At 40.8% G+C, this 20385-nt stretch overlaps 1 protein-coding gene across 1 annotated transcript in view; it reads left to right on the forward strand.

Moving 5' to 3' along the window:
* plxdc2b (plexin domain containing 2b) overlaps nucleotides 1–20385 on the forward strand; it is an 82779-nt gene that overhangs the window by 54205 nt on the left and 8189 nt on the right. The window contains exons 6-11 of the mRNA XM_070853190.1: nucleotides 3610–3728; nucleotides 5230–5329; nucleotides 11636–11731; nucleotides 11909–11990; nucleotides 16412–16472; nucleotides 16690–16843. Coding sequence (XP_070709291.1) covers nucleotides 3610–3728; nucleotides 5230–5329; nucleotides 11636–11731; nucleotides 11909–11990; nucleotides 16412–16472; nucleotides 16690–16843 — 612 coding nt within the window. The remainder of the gene's footprint in view (nucleotides 1–3609; nucleotides 3729–5229; nucleotides 5330–11635; nucleotides 11732–11908; nucleotides 11991–16411; nucleotides 16473–16689; nucleotides 16844–20385) is intronic.

Raw genomic sequence — 20385 nt, forward strand, 5'->3', positions numbered from 1 at the left:
TGATGGCGGTGATCCGCCACGTCAGTCACCACCGTCTAATGCCGCAGAGTGACTGACCGGCTGTGTAACCGTGCAGTGGAGCTCATCAGACTTTAACCAAACCGGCAGCCGATCGATCTTCAGCCTGCTCGCTCCTCAACACGCTGTCCATCAGTCAATGTCCTGCCAGTGCAGCGTGAGAACCGTACGGGAGTCTGTGTTTCCCTCCATCAGATGGTGGACAGTTTGATGAGGCATTCACAGCCTCACAGACGCATATTGTTTGTTCTCAACACACAAACTGGATTGTGGGAGTTGTGCAAAACTTCAAATTCAGTGGGAAGCTTCTCCATTAGATGTTCAGTGTTAACAAAAACTTCTTTTGTTAATTAGAATCTGCTAAATAAAGAAGTGATTGATGAAGACGTGAGTTTTTTAAGTGCTGCAAATCAGCCCTGAAGTTTGATCACGTACAATTATAGAGGAGTGGAGTGTTTCAGCACCTGACAGATTTGACGTTGTTGCCGGCGGGAGCATGGTGACAGCACCACAGTGGTAAAAATACCTCTTACAGCCTGTATAACAAGTCTGACACTTTTAACTCCACTAGAGAACGCTTGCTGTAACTTCCATTCATGGCACCATTTATAGCGTTTGATAATCCATTACTCATCTCCAAGTCTGATCCTGCTAAATTTTCTTCTTCATTATATTAAGAAGCAGAATGTTTTTGAGCTCCAATGTGCTGTTCATAAGGCGCAGAGGAATCAATACCTAATTTACACTTACTCACTTCATGCATCCTGGGCAGATCAGATAACTATTTGAGCTCAGAAAAGTGGAAATGCATCCAAGAAGCTTCTAAAATGGATGGAAATCCGATCTCAGTGACACACACTGTAGCCTGATACTGAAAATGTGACTTGCCCCTGTCACTCCAGGATGGATTAGGACGGACTTTATTCTTCCCAGGTGTAACTACATCAGGATGTGTTTTGTGGAAGCAGCTGCTTTCAACATAAACGATCCTACAGAAAGCACATGCACTGTTTTAGCATTCACCTGATCCCTGATCAGGTCAACCACCGAACTATCTGCGTTGGATTACAAGACATTTTTATACATGGCTGAGCCTTTTGTGTCGCTCATTGTTGCATATGTATAAACCGCTAATTGCAAAGGCGAATGCAGTCAGATTTGTAATCTGGACGAAGGAGACGCATATGTGTGTATTAACCTGATACTCTAAACTTGAAATGATAAATGGTTCATGTCTCACTGGAACACTTGAGTGTTAATGCTGTGAGTAATACCTGTGCTATTGTTACAGTGTCCAGTCAAAATGTCTGTGGTGGAAATGGACTACAGGGTATCAGACATGAGGGTTTTATACATTGAGAATCATCAGAAACCATGACGATAAGACAAAATCCATTTGAAAAAAATAACTAAAACATGAAAATGTTAGATTTCAAATTATCTCTCTAAAACGCACACTAATGCTCAGGCTGGTGTAATAGGGCTAGATTTGATTTGTTTGTTTTTGAGTCCCTACACCATGTTAAGCTCGTAAGACAAATTAGAAACAAGGCCAGTGTGTGTTTCCTCCACCACTCCTCACCCACTCTGTATTTTTAGTCAGGCAGCCCCAGATAGCATGGCAGCCTCCCCTCCCGAACTCAATGCATTTTAAGCAGACTTATATTAGGCTTAACTTGTGCTGACTGAGTAAGCACGCTGCACCATAAGGTAGTCCAATTTAGAGCTGTGCCCCCCCCCGATATTCACTGCCGTCTCCTAAATTCTCTCCTCTTTAATGCATCTCCTCAATGCTCCATTCTCCCCTTATTTCCCATACAAACACCCAAAATAATGCCAGAAAACGTCAAAGAGCGCTCTGTCTTTGCTTACCTCTTAACCTCCTTCTTAAACACATGTAACATCCACATCCGTTGCCAGGGGTCCTCTATACTCACCACATGTCATTTATAATGGGGTTTCCCGCACAAGCAGACGGCTGCGCTCTCCAAACTGTCAGCAGAGAAGCTAAATGTAATCTTTACTTTGGATGGAAGAGCTCTGGCCGTGTGATGTAAAAATTGATTAGTTGTGTTAACAAACCTTTATTGCCCTGGCACGCAGCCAAATGACTAGCTCGGAGGGGAGAAGGGTTTCACATCAATAGGTTCTCCAAAGTCCACAGTAAATCAGAATAGTGGTAAAAGTAATGGGAAGCCTGCTGTCTGCAGGCTAGTGCCGAAGGCCCTGTGTGTCTGGTGCTAATTTAGTATGTACCCAAATGGCAACACCTAATTATGAGTCTTTGCAGTCACGTGTGGTTTGAAGTTATGAGTTTGATTTGAGTTATGATTTATGTCATGTTTGATGTCAAGTATATAAATATAAATATAGAAATAAAAACTCTGACCATGTGGATACAATCAGAGCTGCAACCAACATCTCCTGATTCATTAATCTGTTGACTGTTTGGTCTATAAGATGTTTGAAAATCAAATCTAAAACAGAAAATTATTCACTTCACTTTCACATAAGATGGATAAAAGCAGCAAGAAAGTTTCAGATTCACTGTCAATGGATTAGCTAATCATTTAATCAGCTCATCGTTTCAGCTCGACAGGCTGTCGATTCAGTTTTATGAGGGCAGCTTTTGGGATATTCACCTCTGCAATATTTCCACCTCCTCCAATTCTGTGGAGGTAAATGGAATTTAACTTGCAGCTCAAAACGCTGAAAAGTTGAAAAACTCAAGAGCGGCATGTCTCTTTTTGGGATCATTTTCACATCTTGTTATGAGCAGTTTCCATTCATTCAGTCTTTTGAAAGTACAGCAGCTCTAGTGGAAACATTTAACAGGAAGATCTGGGTTATTTGGTGCGACTTGGAACATTTTTTCACATCTGTTTTTTAAAAACAGAAATTAAATTCCATTCACTTACACTAGAGACATAGTTATCCACAGACAGATTTCTTCAAATCAAACTGAAAAGTATACTCCTGTCCTTTTGTTATTTGGGTGAACTCACTCTTGAGTGTCAGTGCTGCCCTTCACAATATTCCTGTAAGTGACTGCTCTCAGCTGGTGCAGTTGGAAATATTGTCATTTTCCTAAAGCACCACCGGACGAAGACATTTACAGCGCTCACATTCTCTCTTGCACAGTATGAAAAGCTTTCACTGTTGTGAAAATCGCCTGAGCTACATTATCCATCACAGTAACCTCCACGCCTTGATTTGCTTTTCCCAAAAGTTTCACTTTTATTGTTGTTTCATCCTCCTCCAGAGGAATGTTTTCATATCACCGCTCACACCACTTCAGTGTCAATCGCCTCACACCCACAGGGGGAAATAAATCTTCTGCCAGAGAACAATCCCTCAAAAACATATCACCTTACAAACATGACTGTTACACTGATGTCCTCTTATTCACAGACTTTTGCTCCGTCAGCTCTTCATTTCACGCTAGATCTGAGACAGATGGGATTTCAAAACTAAAAAACTTAAGTGTGAGCTTTCTACAGACGGTAGCTGTAAATGAAGTGTGTTTTTCTGTGTCATTCTACGTGTGGTAATGAGCTGCATGTGATTTCTCTGTGGCTCTGTCTCCTTTAGGAACTGCTCTGGTGGTGCAGTGGGACCACGTCCACCTACAGGACAACTACAACCTGGGAAGCTTCACCTTCCAGGCAACACTGCACAACACCGGGAGGATCGTTTTTGCATACAAAGAGGTCAGAGCTCATTTAGGAAACCAGATTTCCTATTCTATCTCCAATATCTGTGATTTACTAAAACATGTATTCTGTCTTTGTGTCCTTTTCTCGATTTTGACAACATTTTCCTGTCTGAATGAATGAAGGAAGTTATTGTGCATGCAACTGCTCCACCCTCATGCTCTTCCAAGACACCTCAGCTTAATCAAAGCCAGAACCAGAGTGTTTTATACACATTTACAAAAAAGAAAATAAAGAAAACAGGCTTGGAAAATGTCCATAATCAGATTTTCAGATATTTGTTTTTTTAAAGCAAAGTCCATAAATCACTCACTTCTCTCCCCGGTTTCGAGACAAATTAAGCAAACAAACGCATCAAAATAAAACTACATCACAGCTAAGGAACACTAACCACACTGTAATATTTCATGGTTTGGTCGAGACATTTCATGGAAAATAACATTCTTAAATCATCACAGTTTGCACAGAACAAAAGAATGTGCGACATACTTTCCGTTTCTCCTAAAATCACACGGCTCACACTCAACTCTCGCTTCTGTTTCTAATTCTGACCGACTTTTTAAAATGTCTTAGTCATTTCTAAAGCTCGCTGCAGCCACTGCCCTTTCTGCTCTAACATGGGCCGTGTTCATGTGTTTTCACTCTGGTCATTATACAGAAGAGTGACGCCAGCATGACAAAATAATAAGTTAAATGATAGGCGCTCCTTAAGAAAATATCAATTACTGTTTCCTTATGCTTCATTTGATTTCATCATTATTTGAAATTAATTACAGGTTTTAAATGTAGATGTCACATAGGAGTGTATTCACTTTCTAATTTCAGAAATGTGTAGATAATCGCCTATTTGAACAGAGAAAAAAGAATAATTATTATCCAACAGAGACTGCTGGAAGAGTGTGAAATTGCAATAACTAAGTAATGATCGACAATGAGCGCCGTGGTTATAACAGCAGGGCTGCTTCTTTGACTGAGGCCTCTTTTGTAATTTGTTAGAGGAGCTGATCTGAAAGCTGCTGGAGCTTTTTTCTAATGGGTATTTTAATTATGACGCTATTGTTGGTCTGAAAAGAACAACCTTACCATTATATGTGATCTGAGTTTTTATGTGATCCTTGATGATTACAAGGTTTTTTAGCACAGCTCAGCTGCAGCTGAAGATTTCCATATTGAGTGCTTTTGTCTGGTTTAACTCTTTTCCTATTGTGTTGTGTACAGTCAGAATATCCACATTTTGTCTGTTTTCTCTGTTATAAGTCAGTTTTCGCAAAGTTGTTGCTCATTTCAATCCCATCTGTGTCTAAAATGTTTATCCTATGCACCAAAGCCATATGCCTATTGAAGTTATGTAATGCCTCAGCAGATTCCCGTGGGAGATGGTAATAAATTGGTGCTATTATCGGTGTTGTCACACTGGCGTGGCCTGCTGCTATTTTCCAGCCTGTCCCAGACAGATCACCGTGGTTCTGGTAATTGATTTTCCCCGTTTCCATTTCAGATCCCCATCGAGGTGTCTCAGATCAGCTCTGTCAATCATCCGGTGAAGGTGGGACTGTCTGATGCCTTTGTGGTGGTCCACAAGATCCAACAGATACCAAGTAAGTCTCAAACGCACCTTTCTCGCTTACATTTGCTCACCTCGCTTGTAGACAAAAATAAACTTTATTTTAGAAACCAAAAAAACATTCATGATTGAACCATGCGACTAAATCCGACCAACAAGTGATTGCCCAATCATAACTAGGCGCGGATTGGAGGGTGGTGGCTGAAGCCGTAGCCTGTCCGAAGCCAAAAACTTGAGAAAACCTGGCAGTGTGTTTATCGCTTATTTTAGTGCCAAACGTTTGCATGGTTTGGAGAAGTTTACACTCAGGGAACTCCAGCCAAACTCATTATCCGAGATAGCATCACGTTTGACAAAGTTGTGGGTAATGCTGTGCTCCATTTACCTCACATAGCGAAGTCACACTTGAGTTGACCATTTTCCAGTAAAGCAGGTTTGGAATACCAGTTGATAACAACACGTTACGTGGTATTTAGCGCATAAAAACACTGCAGACATGTCCACAGGTAGAAAGAAGTACTGTGTGTACAACTGATTTAATGACACATTAATAAGACAGAAGTCCTAATAGACACTATATCACTACAGCTTTCATATTGATGTGCGCAGCAGCTGTGTTGGATTTTGAGGTCGGGCTTGGTGAGGTTCTCCCAACTGTCTGAGTCAGAAATCCCATTTGAGGGGGAGTTCCCGTTGAAATGTCCGACAGCTCAAATGGAAAGCACCATTAGTTGTCATTCTCAAAGCCTTTTGTCTTGGCAGTACGAACAAAGTACGAACAATAATGCATAAATCTACCTTTTGTGCCACTTTATCCAGTGTTTTTTTTGTAATGGGCATCCAAACAAGGTTATGTTTATATAACATTTTAACAATTTTTTAATGGCTTACCAGCTCTACCCTTCAAAACAAGATCTGCAACTTATTACATGATAGCATATTTATTTAGTAAGTGCATATTTACAACTCAGTTACTTCTCTATTTCGTTTTAAATCAGTTCCACTGCAAACATCAAAAGCTAGCTTAAGGCATTATTTTCACCTCGTTGTGTTAGCGTTAATTGGCTAACATTAGCTGATAAACCTGCTTAGAGGCATTTGACATTTCAGCCGACAAAATCAAACACTTGAACAGCTGCAAAGAATAAGCTGCTTTTGTTTCATAAAAAGAGTCATTGTTTCAAGAATGACTACTGTCGTCATGGTAAACTGCATTCTAGAATGGAACACTTGACAACGGTGGCAGCAGTAATAGTGAGGTGGGCGGGGCTTAGCTCAAGGTCATTAAGCTGACTGGTGCATTGTTTCATCGGCTTTTTATTTCACCTTTAAACTGCGCCTCATGGCTCCGAGATCAGCCTCGGCTGTTTTGCTTTGGCTCCAACTGTCACCACCTCTTCTCCGACACTGTTCCACCTCTCTTGAGTGGGCAGCGGGCAGAGCTTTGGGCACGGCTCCAGATCTGCCTCTCCCATTTGAGTAACTGCAATTTAGGCCCATTAAATTTAAAGCAAATGCGAGCAAAGGGGAGACACTTCAAACCTTTTTCATCCACAGTCGGACTCCCTTTCTCTCCAATGGGCTCTGATTCAAAGTCTGCCTCAATAATGAGTTGTCAAATGCGATTTATTCAGTAATTTAAACAGTGTATAGATTGTGTTACTTGGATAGCATTTCTTTCAGTTAATAAGTTCTAACTTAAAACCCAGTACATATTTTTTTTCATCCTTCACTTAGCATCTTAATGTTGAGTTGGATCACGAGGCGATTGCAGCTAAATATGTTGTGAGAATGGTTCTTTTAAGTCTTTGTGTCAGAAAACTCTGCCACAGTGACTCAGACGTTGTTTTTTCTCATCATGAAATCTCTTTCTAGATGCCTATAGTTGGCACTGAGAGGTTTGTATATTGAACCTGTTAGTGAGGTCCTCCCAGATTTCATAAAGCAAGCTGTCTTTGATGCCTCTGACTCAGCCTGATGAAACCAGTGTGTGCAGCTGCCTAGTTATGGAGTGATGAAACCTTGAATGGAAGCAGATTGAGACCGAGGTGTTGTGTTGAGCTGGAATGATGTCTCTGAGGGGTGTGAGGTCTCTTCTTCATGTCAGGCTTGTTTCCATCCATGTTATCCATCTGAAATGACTGCTGTGCTTATTCTGCCTCACAGATATCAGAACGTTTTGGACAGAAATGTCAAACAGCTAAATACAGTGCCTGTTTCACCCTCATTTCCTTATAATACATTAAATTTAATGTCATTGTTCGCAATATTAACATCGCAACACATGGTGTTTTCCACATAAATACACTGTAGCCCAGATAGACGTCGTACGACAGAACTGTGTGTATGGCTGATTTAATGAGACTGAAATAAAACAGAAGTGCCAGTAAAGGGTTTGTGAGGTTCGGCTGACTTTCCAAGTTGGAAATCCGACTCCAGGGAGAGTTCTTGTTGAAATTTCTGACTGATTACTGGGAATTTCTGATTTCCCAGCTCAAATGGGACACACCATTGCCATTTGAAATTCTTCATAACTTTTTAAGCAATAAGTCTTTGATTTCATACAAAATAAACAAAAGCAGCTTCTCGTTGGTTATAGTCACTGAATTTTTTGGCTAAAATGTCAAATGTCTCTAGCAGATTTTATCAGTTAATGTTACCTGATCATCACTAACTCAAAGTTGCTTGAAAATTCTCAGATTTTTTTTTAGACAAAGGCAAAACAAAAGCAGACTTATTTTAGCCATCAACCATCAATTTTACCTGCTCAAATGACAAATGGCAGAATTGATCAGCTATAGCTAGCCAGCTAATTAAGCTAACGTAAGCTCCAAGAGCTGATTTAAAAACAAGAATCTTGTTAATAGGGTCTTAGATGTACCTACATACAGGTACAGGCAGCTAACAGGTTCCCAGCAAGACGTTATCATGCTCACCAGTTGGTGATCCACGTAGAAGACGACAATATGTAGCAGATTATTTTATTCTATAATAACCTCATGTGGCGGCTTAGGTTGCATACTTACTCACATTTTTATATACTGTATTTTCACTTTTAACATTAAAAGGCAAAAGACTGTTTGGATGAGGATTAACGGTGGTTTTTGGAAAACTTTGTGCCATCTCGGCTAACGTCGCCTGCTGTTGCTGGAGTTTTGAGCTACTAGCTAATGTTGGAGTGCATTTCTAGCATTTCTGCCCTCGTGTTTTTGGTTTCAGGACGCCTAAATTAAAGAAACAATCGTTGTTCAGGGGAGGGGTTTTTAATGACTAGACAATTCCCACGACTGCCTTCAGTCACTGCAAGCAAAATCAAAGTCTTGCAACTGCTGAAACAAACAAGGCTTTTGTTTCCCTGCCGTGCAACAAGCAGGTGATATTTGCAAAGTGCACCGTTTCATGTCCATGTCTGAAGGAAAAGGGCAGTATTTGCATCCTGCACCTGTCAGTCCAAGGGGCTTGACGTGCCCGACCAGCTGTACGGCAAGAGTCTGAAGACACAGCGAAGGATGCAACACCTAAAATCTAAGGCTCTTGTAGTAAACGCCCTTATGTTGATGTAAATAATGGCTCTTTAACAGGAGGCTATTCATAGATGGACAGAGATTAACATTTAAAAAAAGCAAGATTCAGCAGTTTTCATGGAGAAGTAGTTTTATAGGTTGGTTAATGTGTGACCCATATTTTCTTGCACCCGTCAGGTACTGTAGAAATCATGCACCAGGGCAGTTATGGAGTTATTAGATTAATAAATAGCCTCTGAGACCATTAAACTTTAAACCTGCAGTGTGGGACTTTTGTCTCCGCCCTCTGGCAATAAGAATAATTACAAAAACACTGTTGTTACATGCTTTTTACATATGTTGATTTCCTGAGTTATATTTATTTCATTCATTATGAGTTTCTATTTTATCTGGAGTATCAGAAACTTTTCTTGGATGCTTCTTAGCTTTTGCTTAGGTTTCTGGCAGAGAGCAGACTGCTATAGGCTGTGCCATAAAAAGTGTTTCAACTCAGTTAATTGTCTCTGCAGCCAATTACTCCATGGCAACCATGGCAACTTGGGTGACATTTTTTGATCATCTGTAGCTTTGCCCCAGATTATAAACTCAAATAAAACATTTTACACTGTCTCCAGGCAGATCAGGCCAACAGCCCATCCAATAAAAGAAAGAGATGAGAGAGAAGATTTATGGGTAACCTGTGGCCACGATGTTTAATTAACAGGTCAGGAACAAGCACATGTGAGGACCCAGGCTTTAATAAACTCCCCCAATACTAGATTATGCATTATTATTCACAATGAGTTATTCTTTAAAGTAAGCCAAGACCATGTCCGCCCTTTTTTATGTCTTAAAAATCTTGATTTCATGCAGGAAGATGCCAAAACTCAAGATATTGATTGCACACAGTGTATCATTATCATTCTATGTTTTTAAGAAAGAAACATTGTGATTTAATATGTTGGAGATCTCTGCGAGCCAAGAGTGTAATCATGAGCATATTGGGGTTGACTGACGGTAATATTTTGTATTGGCATATAAAATATTACAACGTGTTCAGAGAGCTGTCTGAGTGGACAGTCCAGGTCTGCCATTTCTCCATCGATCTTTAGCTCAATGTCTTGACACCACATTTCTGTCGATTTCCACACAGTTCATCCATATGGATGAACGAACAATAAAAGGCTGCCTGGTATTGTGATTCTATCAAAGTGAGGATGCGTTTTCCGTTGTATTTTATAGCTTCATACCACCGAGAGTGATGCTATGTGATGTGATTTAACAGAGTTAACTGACCCTGTGTTGCATAATTGATGACACACTTTAGGAAATCTTTGTGTGATAGTAGCAGTGGAAGGTAGCTAAATCCTCATTAGGCGTTGTTTATGTTGTGGCTGAGCTCAGGCCATAATTGATCTGATTTGCGGTTTCTTTCCATCCACAAAGCAGAGGCCAACAGGGCTGCACAGGCTGCCCACACATCAGCAGCCTCAGGCTGGGGAGCTGACCTTCCTCTGGCCCCCACCGTGTCATTAGGCACCTGATAATCCCTTTGCTAGAGGCAAGAGGAAGTTAGGCACCAGGGGAGGAGAGCAGGGGAAAGGAAGGACGGTCATATTCTCAGGTTTGGTCGAGCTGGCTCACATTTGCTGCTTTGATCAGTTGTCCTGTGTGTAATCAAACCGAGCAGGTCTGCAGGCAGACAACATCCTATCACATGAGAGGAGCAACACTGTACCCAGAGCCCAGTCAATAATTCACACACAAGAAAATCAATCAACCAAGCAAATAAATTAACCTTGAGTTGTGCTCAGTGAATACTTTAACATTGTGGCAAATGTTTTCTTGTCCTTAAAACCTCCATTAACTTTTTGCCAGAAATGGGCCATAGACCCTTCTCTCCACCTGATTCATGTTACTCCACTATTCGCTCTCTTTAATTTCTACCTCTTCCTGAGGGACATACCTGACTCTTCACCTGCTAGATGCTACACTATGTTTCATATTTAAGAATGTGAAACTATTCCTTTAACTTTGAAACTGTCTCTGCGTATTACAACACAACATGATGAATGACACTTGCAAGTCACGTCTTGCTTTATTTGTAACACAGCCATAACCTGGCGTATTGAATTTCAATTTTGTAGCTCATTGCTCAAGCAAATGCAAGTGCTATAGGAAATATCGCACTGAGTAATGCCACGAGTCACATTACGGTGCATCTCAGTGATTTATTCTACGGATTCACGGTTTCATTCCTGGAACACCTGCATAGAGAGTCTCATAACAATCCAATTAGGGTTCAGATTAACCACTATATTAACAGCCATAGGAGTCTGTGAAGAGACTGTGCACAAAATGAGCCTTTTTGACGTCAGCAAAGGATGTAATTCATCCTCCCTCTTTTCCATTTCCACTGATAGTAGGGAAGATGCATGACCAGCAAAAGCAAGCAGCAAATTTTACACTGACCTATATGAGTTATAAGGGCCGGAATGCAATGAGAGTCAATGATGTATCTAATCAATTGCTCCATCTCACCCCGGCTGATGAGTTACTGTTACAGAAGACTGGGAAGGCGGCCTTTCAACAGGGTCTGATTGATATCAGCTCCCAGGGGAAATTGCTACCGTCCATTGCCAAGTTGCGGGCTGACACTTGTGCACAAAGAGAGGGGAGAAATAAAGTGCTGTGGTAGCATCCCTTATGACCTGATTCTGCCTCCCATTCTCTCTCCTCTTTCTTCGGGGACCACTTGTCCCAGTTTTTATCTCTGCGAGGAAGATTTGTGATGGTTTATTCGCTCTCTCACTCTCTCCTTTTACTCCAAAATATAGACGTGAGGCGGAGGACAATCTACGAGTACCATCGCGTGGAGCTAACGAAGACAAAGATCACCAATTCTACAGCCGTGGAAATGATGCCCTTACCCAGTAAGAAGAATTTATTGTAACAGCTTTTGGCTCGGTCCATGTAGGCTTCTGTTATTAGATAGATTCCTTCTTATTTTATGGCATATCGACTTTTCCCTTGGCTCTATGTCAATAAGGTTATTGATTGTATAAATAGTCTGAGATTTGACATGTTTTTTTGACCTTTTTCCTCTGCAGCATGTCTCCAGTTCACCAGCTGTAGCGCGTGCATCTCCTCACAGATCAACTTCAACTGTAGCTGGTGCCATCGGCTCAACAGGTTGGACTTTTGAATAATTTTGCTCTCAAAAGATTCACCTGTAACTTGTTTTACTCCTCTGGGGTTTATCGACTAATCTGCAGATCATTTTTTTAATTAATCAGTTAACCATTTAGTCTATGAAATTCAAAAATTAGTAAACCAACGTGACGTCTTGCATCCGAAAAACTAAACTTCAGTTCACAAATGTAACTGTATATAGCTGAAAAATAACTGAAAGGATTATCAATAGTTGCCAAGGATTTTTCTGTTGATCAACTTAGCAATTACTTCTACTACCAAAGCAATTACTCACATTGGAGAAATGTTTGCATGATAAATTACTTTAAACAATTAATCAGCCACCGACATTTTGTGGATTTATCTTCTTTAAATTGACAAATTGATTGTTGAAATAGTTTCAGCTTTAATTCTCACACCCATTAACTCTCTTAATTGAGTTGGGTCTAAGTTCAAATTTCTTACGAATCAGATCATTTGGTAAATTCTGTCTATAAATACGTAAATAGGTTTTAAGAATTAAATCCATCCAATATTTGCTTAGTAGGAAAGCACCATTTGGAAAATAACTTTGCTTTTATTAAATGTGGTATTTCACTGAATCCAACAGTTTAGATTTGTTATGTGTTACATCTGGAGCCTAAAAACACAATGACTGTTTTTGGGAAAATACACCGCAGGTTTAAGGCACTGAACACTGAATCAGCATGGCAGCAAATCGGCTGAACCAAGCTGAAGTAAGTCATAACAAACAGAAACACTTTATGTGTTATGTATGATATTCAAAAACACACTTAATATCCCAAGCCAGTCACCATGGGCTGTCAGGATTAACAGGAGCACTATTCCTAATGTAGTTCTACTAGCAAGACGAGACAGCAGCTCATTTTTACATTCATTCAACTCACACCTGTTCTGTCAACCTCTGCTCCGCTGTTTATCTTATCCTCCCTGTCTCCCCCGAACTTCAAACAAAAGTAAATATTTGAGCTGCTAAAGAAGTGTTAGCGCTCCTCTCCAGAATTCCCTGACAGCTGAAATGTGAGCCGCGGCGGGTTTTGTTTTTCTGGATGGAAAAGTTTAAGTCAAAAAAAAAAGACAGCGACTGAAAGTTAAGAAAGTTTCATCTTGCAAGTCAATAGATGCTCACTGTCCTGATGAATGTCTAGTCTGAATATGCTGAAAATGTTTTTTTGGAGGCCGTCGTTGGGCTGTATTCGGTCTGGCTCGGCAGCCGCCATCTCTTCTCTTTTGGCCGCCACTGCACTTTAATCGCCGAATGCATCAAATATTAATCTGCCACTCTTTTATTTTGGGCTCATCATTTATTCTGTGGGTGATGTTGTTGACTGGAGAAATGTGCAGCACTTCTCTGTCCGTTGAGATTTGTTATTTAGGACCTACACAGGATTCAGATTTGACTTTCTCACCGCTGTGCATCTGGAATTCTCCAGCCTTTTGACAGAGACAAGCTCATTTACAGTGCAGCAACATGAAGAAGTGTTTTTCCTCTCAGCAATTTATGGACGCTGTAGAGATGCTATAAGCCTGTAGTGGTGATCTCATTAAGCTGCATTTTAATTAGCTTTCTAACTGTGTTAATATCTGACTGTTCAGCCTCACTCTGCCCTTTTGTATCCTTCAGCTACTTCCTTTGAAAAAGGCAAACATGCTTTAAATGCACGCTAATTAAAAACTGCAGTGGCCTCGTTGGCTTCAAATTTAATGAAAGGCGCTGACATTTTAAGAGAACAACCCTAATGAACCCCTCTCACAGTGAAGTGCAGGGAAGGTGAAAGCACAGCGGCTCCCTCGCGCTAAATTCGGAACTAAATCGGTTTGTTGTGGCGGATGCGTGCAGCCGGTACTGAAGCAGGTTAATAAAGCATGACAGAAGTCCCAGTGGACCTGAGTGGGCCATAAGTGCCTGTGTAGCCAAACAGTGATGTGTTTATAGGAGCTGCAGGGATTTGTTTACCTCCAAAACACAGCTGGTGAGCATCACAAATGCAGCTTGGAGAAAATGAATGGCAGGTAAGGAGAAAAATATTGAGTTTAAATGTCTTGATGGTAAATGTGATAATGCAACTATGTAAAGATACTGCATTCAAAGTGTTCCTTAAATAAAAGTGAAAAGTAAAAATGTATTTTACATCTACGATAATGTGTGAGCAGCATATTTAGTGTGTATGTATTAGTACAACCACTTTATAATGTGTCAGACAGTTTATTAAACCTCAAATCCTGAAGGAAACTGAAGCTGTCGCTCTGTTAATAGTGCTGTAGGAGAGTGAGCAATAATCAGTGAGGCTGATATCTGAGATAAAATTGCATTGGATTATATAGATGCATAATTTTCCTGTGAATTTCATGGTGGCCACTAATAATGACGAGTCACAGAATGTAAATCAAATGGCTTTTGCTGACTTTAAATAGTATCAGTAACTGAGTTTGATTTCATGAAAATCTTAACCATTTTGACGATGTTCAATACTTGAATTAAATGTGTAAGGTTTCTCTCTGTTGCCGCTAATGCAAAGAGTAACCGCATGGCTTCTATAAATCTGAGATGGCTCTCAAGTGAGAATGAAACCCAATAATACAATCTATCCGTCCTGCTATGGATGCTGGAAACCTGAAGAGAAATATTCTCTTCATTTATACGGGTTCATTTATATTCAAATGAAGCACCTCGACCATTTCTAATTAAAAGCACTGTGCTCACTGCGCTAGATGGCAACCAGCTGAGATGGATGCCATTGAGGAGAAGCAAAACACGAGCTCCCCACAGGGACAGGTTAGACCAGACCTGCTCGGTAATGGTAATGTGCCTCCTTCTGCTTCCCTCCCTCTCCAGGGGAAAGCAGGCGGGAGAAAGTGAGGGATTAAGCGGGGGAATCTCTCTCGCCTGATTGAGCAGATGAGGCAGAATTTTTTGGGGGGGAGAGAAATAAAAGGAATGGGATGATTAGAGAGGTAGAAATTTGAAAATGGACTCCTTCCCATAAAGCCATTACCATAACAATATGTTCACCAGAGAAACGGGGCCTGCTGGGGATGTCTGACACTCTACTGGACTCATATTGTCCTTGCAGCACAAAGCACAGATACCATTGCTGGCTTTAATCCGCTGCGTTTCTGCATCGTGAGTCGGCCATAGGTTGTTTTCATTTGTGTGCATTTTTTTATATACATCTCCCACCTGCAGCGATAAATAGTTTGCTTGACAGAACACAGTGTGAGTGGGGTTGCTGCTTTGCATGCTAACTTCTCCTTCCAAACAGGAGACACTCTGTGGCCTTGACAGAACGATGGCGAGTTCACCAGTGGGCGAGTTATAATTCTGGTCTGTTTACAGCATGAAGGATTAGTAGCTGCCGCCTCAATTACTGTCTGCCTTTTGAGGTTATTAGAAGTCTTCGACCGTGATACACAGTCCACTCAACAGCACCCTTATCCCAAGGCCCCATGACTCAGTGAACTTCCCCCTCACAGATCCGACGCCTTCTTACTGTTCAAAGCCGCTCCCTCAAATCCAGACCTCAGAGGGAGGCAGGGATGTGAGGTGCAGATGTTTGCCTCTCAGCTTGATGCAGAGTAGAAAAAACTTAAGTATTAGGATCTAAAATAATAGATCATGTCAGTGACTGCTGTGAGCATACCCGCTTTTACACATAAAGATTAGTTTACTTGTCATGGCGAATACTTCTCAGCCACCTAAGAGACTTCGCCACCAGGACTCCCCTGATGCAGGCTGTGTTAAGGAGTGGTTAAGAGACAGACCATGTGCTGTGATGCTGTGGGTGAGGACCGTTGTTACGTGTCACCCTGTTTGATGTTTCTTGTCACCGCCGTCGATACAGAGCTGTGGTGGATTGTTGGACTCCCCCACACCTCCCTCACCTCAAATTGATAATCTTTACCTTTTTGCCACTGAGATCCAAAGACGATTTACAAGCTTACAATTTACAATTGACAACATAAAGTGTGGTTTTATATGACGGGAGGGATTACTTCATCAGCCCAAGTCACATCTGATTGGATAAATGTATGTACGTGCCCCCAAGTTGATCAAAGTAAAACGAAAAGTATTTTTACATAGAAATACTCTAGTTATCTCTTGTTATATATATCAAATATATGTTTTTTTATGAACAACTGACACAAAGAGAGCGGATTAGATTGTGGAAAATGTATTTTTTATTCATATCACTGTTCATTAAAAAACAAATCCAGCATTATGCATTGGTAATGAAGAGTTTAGAAGAGAGGAGTGTTTACCAGGCAAGAAGGGTCTAAAGAACAGATGCTGTTTGGTTGCATTATGGGCAATGTAGGATACATGCACACACACACACACACACCATACAACCGTGTTTATTAACTATACTGAAGGCCGACTTTGTTCCCTTTGCCTTCAGATGTTCCAGTGGCTTTGACCGCCATCGGCAGGATTGGGTGGACAACAGCTGCCCAGATGAGGTAACCAGTTAAGATTCACAGACTTACATTATAACAGTCAGGCATGACTTGAATCTGTCCGACAGGGTTTCCAATCTCTCAGCGTCTTACTCGCTAATGGTGAAATACATGTGTGTGTGTGTGTGTGTGCGGGGAGAACCCTCTCATATCCTCACATGCACATTGGTTTGTTTTTGTGAAGCTGCTCACATCCCTGACAGCATTTCTCATCTTTCAGACCAAGGACAAGATGTGCGACATCGTCGACACCACGTATCTCTACCCCTTCACCACCACGGTCGTCACCAAAACAACACCCAAGAGCAAAGAGGCCACTGTAGGCAGGGACACAGTCTCCACCTCCCACCCTCCCACCAGCGTCCCCACTGAAGGTAAAGTAGAAAGCGCAAAGCTGGAATGAGGCCACTGTTCATATTGTGTAGGAGCCCAAAGCTTTCTTCCAAATGGTGATGGATGCTCTGCTCTGGCGAGATGTTAAGTGAAGTGCATTTGCTGGAACTGTTTTTTTATTGGTATTGATGTGTTTCTACTTTCAAAACATGCACAAGACACTCCACTCTTTTGGAGAAGGCATAAATATGTAGCCTACTATAGCTCTCCACTTAGCCTAAAAAAAAAACAAAAGATCTTTCCAGATGGCAGGCAGTGGAGCAAGGCACACCAGCTGTGTTTGTACCAACTTTTAAATGATGCAGATTGAATTAGAACAAATCTCACCAGTCCAAAATAGATTCACCCACACGGACCTGTGATCATGTCGTTCAGCTCTGCTGGCTCGCCATCAATCTTTGTTTCTCACAAACCTTTTATTCCAAAAAAACGTTTCTGATGATGGTTGGGCTGAAGTATAAAAGACATTTTCATCTCTCATCTTTTTTTTGTGAAGGATTGATCTGATTGTGAAGGCCAAGATGCTTTTTTTCTTAAGGCTAAACGCTTAAATGGAAATTAAATTGGGCGCTGGCTTTTGTCACAGCAATTGGAAAGTGACTTTACAATCATTTTGCAGTTTAGTGAAATTGGTTCGGTCTGATCCAGATATTGAGGCTTTCTGAAAGCTGTTCCTCATTATTACCTGTATTTTCTCTCTCTCTCTCTCTCTCTTTCAAGGTCTCATTTTACATTTGGGGGCCCTTTCTTGTCTGTTGCTTTTTAGAGAAAATGAGAAAACAGTGAACAGAGGCAAAATTAAATTATATTTTGGTTGAACACACAGACATCAAACAGATGTTGAAGATTTCCCCTAAAGTCTTAAAGCCAGTGTACAGATCCTACACAAGCATGTATGTAATATTTGTTCGATTAGAAGTGAATATATTTCTGTATAGAAGGAATGAATATAGTTATTGATATATACTGACTGGAACAGATGAAACAAAAGGAAACTAGATTTACTGCCTCACGGCTGTGCGCCACTACCAACTAGTCATCCATGTCTGTCCAGACCCAAGACTAGTTTCATCAAATCAGTATCCAACCAAATGTGAGATATGGTCACAATCTCCCCGTCTGTTCCAGAGTTATGGTGTTGAATAAGTGACCTTTGACCTTTGGATTAAATCCTTGAGATATGGCCAGTGCCAAGGCATTAAAACATTCCTCAAGTCTGAGTACAAATCTTTGAGTGAGAAGGAAACAAAATTAGCTTAAAATATGCCGTTCACAGTAGATAACAGCAATGTGCCCCAGCTCAGCTTCTCTCGCTGACGGTCTTTCCCAGCAAAGGTCGAGGGGGTCGTGCTCCTTTGATATTGCAGTTTAAAGTATTGCACATGATTGACTGAACCCCAGCGGGAGACAAACCCAAACCTCACTGCAGTGTAATCTCAGAGTTATCTAATGCAAATCCTCTTTAAAAGGAACAGACAGGATTCTTCTGTTGACGATAGGAAAACAGCCAAGGTGTCCTTTTTGAAAGTTTGTTTTCTTCCACTTTTTTTTTCTTGTCTCAAGAGTTACTAGTTGGTTGAATTTATGCTGCCAATTTTCAGCTCATTTCCCTTTTTATGGCTTTTGAGCCATTAATTTAAGTAAACAGGTGATTTATCTTAATTCACTCCAGATGTGGTATTAAATCAAAATGATAGGAAGGAGCCACTCGCTGTGCTGTGCTGTGCTGTATGTAGTGCCAGCATCCACTCGTATGATGAATGAATTTATTCCATTCCTTTAAAAACATGAGCCCATCTATAGAGTGAGTGAACGTCTGAAGGACGCACAGCTTCATCTGTGTATCTGATTCATACTCAGAAAACCTTTACTATCCTTCACAAATTGATGGAAATTTGTCTTTTGCCAGGCTTACGAGATAAACCCAGTAAACACAGCTGTAAAAGAAGTAGCGAAACGTAAAACATATGTGTGAGTATGAGGGTAGAGCGTTCATTACTTGTTTTTCTAATTGTAGCTGTTATGATTTTAATTATGATGCATTCATGAGGGCTTTGTTGTCCACAAATTTGCCTTTGGTTTCACTTTAACACACGTCATAAAACGTACATACAGCAGTACATACATTAATGCAAAATCGTAAAAAAAGGGACGTCTCAGCAATACACATTCATAATAAAAATAAATAAAAAATACCACATACAGGTGTTCAGGAAATGAAGCTACTCTGCAAAATGTTGCAGGAAAGTCTCAGGAGCACCGTCCAGTATCATAGTCTTAGATGGAGATCCTAGTTTCATTTATTACCTTAACAGCACTTGGAACAAAGCAATTCTCGTAGATATTTCTAGTAACGGTAATCTATAAGGTCTTCCGGCAGGATTTGGGTATTCCCAATGGCCACAACCAAGAGTGCGTTCTTAATACTTTGACTTTCCGATTCTGCTTTCACCTCCCAGTGCTGAAGCCCCTTCATCTCTGTTTAAGACGTAAACCTTCAAAAACAGGTTATTAATATATGGTTCCATTTTAAAAGAAGCTCAGTAACTCCCCAGAACAGCTGCCCTCTGTAGCTTCTATCAAACATTACTAAAACAGGAGGAAACGGTGCATTTATTGGGGACTACTTTCATTGGCGGGTTAATACACATTTGCCGTGCTAGTTAATAGAAAAGGAATAAGCTGTGAATCACACTTAAGCTACGTAGACAACCTGAATTTCTTGACAACCTCAGACTTCAGCTGACAATAAATGAAATATCTCCAGGCTGAGCTGTTGGAGTGAAGCTGCTGTGGAGGATTTACTGAAGGTGTCTGACCTCACCAGAGTGATTTTACATCAGGGACCTGATGGGAAAAGTTGGAACCAGTTAACAACGGCTGAAACGAAACTTTTCAGTAAATGTTTTGGCTGAGGGCGTTCTGCAAACAATCCATCGTAAAGGTCCCTCAGCAGGGACTGTTTCTAAGTCAAGGCTTTGACCTTGGCTGTGAGATGATTTTGGTTGTTCAGCCTTAAAAAGCATCTTAAAACTCACGTGTGTCTCCTTAGGTAAATTCTCAGTGAGCTTATCTTATATTTTTGGTTCTATTACATTTACTTATTACTGAGTCTTAAAATCATATTTATCCCAAACAACTAAATCCTTAAAGTCCTGAAAATGTGATTTTTAAGAGACTAAATAACTTGACACAGACTCTTTCACAGTGCAAAAGTGCAGCTTCTGCACTGTTATCCCACTCTATCTCCTCGCTGGTATTTTTCTTCAATTGTTGAGTTTTTTTTTTAGAGCCTTCTACATCCCAGCCGGGGTTATCCATTACTTCATCCTCACAAAAAAGGCATTTAGTTTCATTGCTAACTGAGGCACTAACTGACCTTTTCTCCATCACACCCCCATTAATCATCTTATGGGGGCCGAGTTTAAATGGACACACCATCGCAGTTGGGGTGCTCGACATGCTGCTGCGATGAGTTCAGGGAGGAGTGTGAAAACTGTCCAGCTGTGCGGCACAACATGAC

This window comes from Pempheris klunzingeri, chromosome 21, assembly GCF_042242105.1.
Source record: "Pempheris klunzingeri isolate RE-2024b chromosome 21, fPemKlu1.hap1, whole genome shotgun sequence".
Lineage (NCBI taxonomy): Eukaryota > Metazoa > Chordata > Actinopteri > Acropomatiformes > Pempheridae > Pempheris > Pempheris klunzingeri.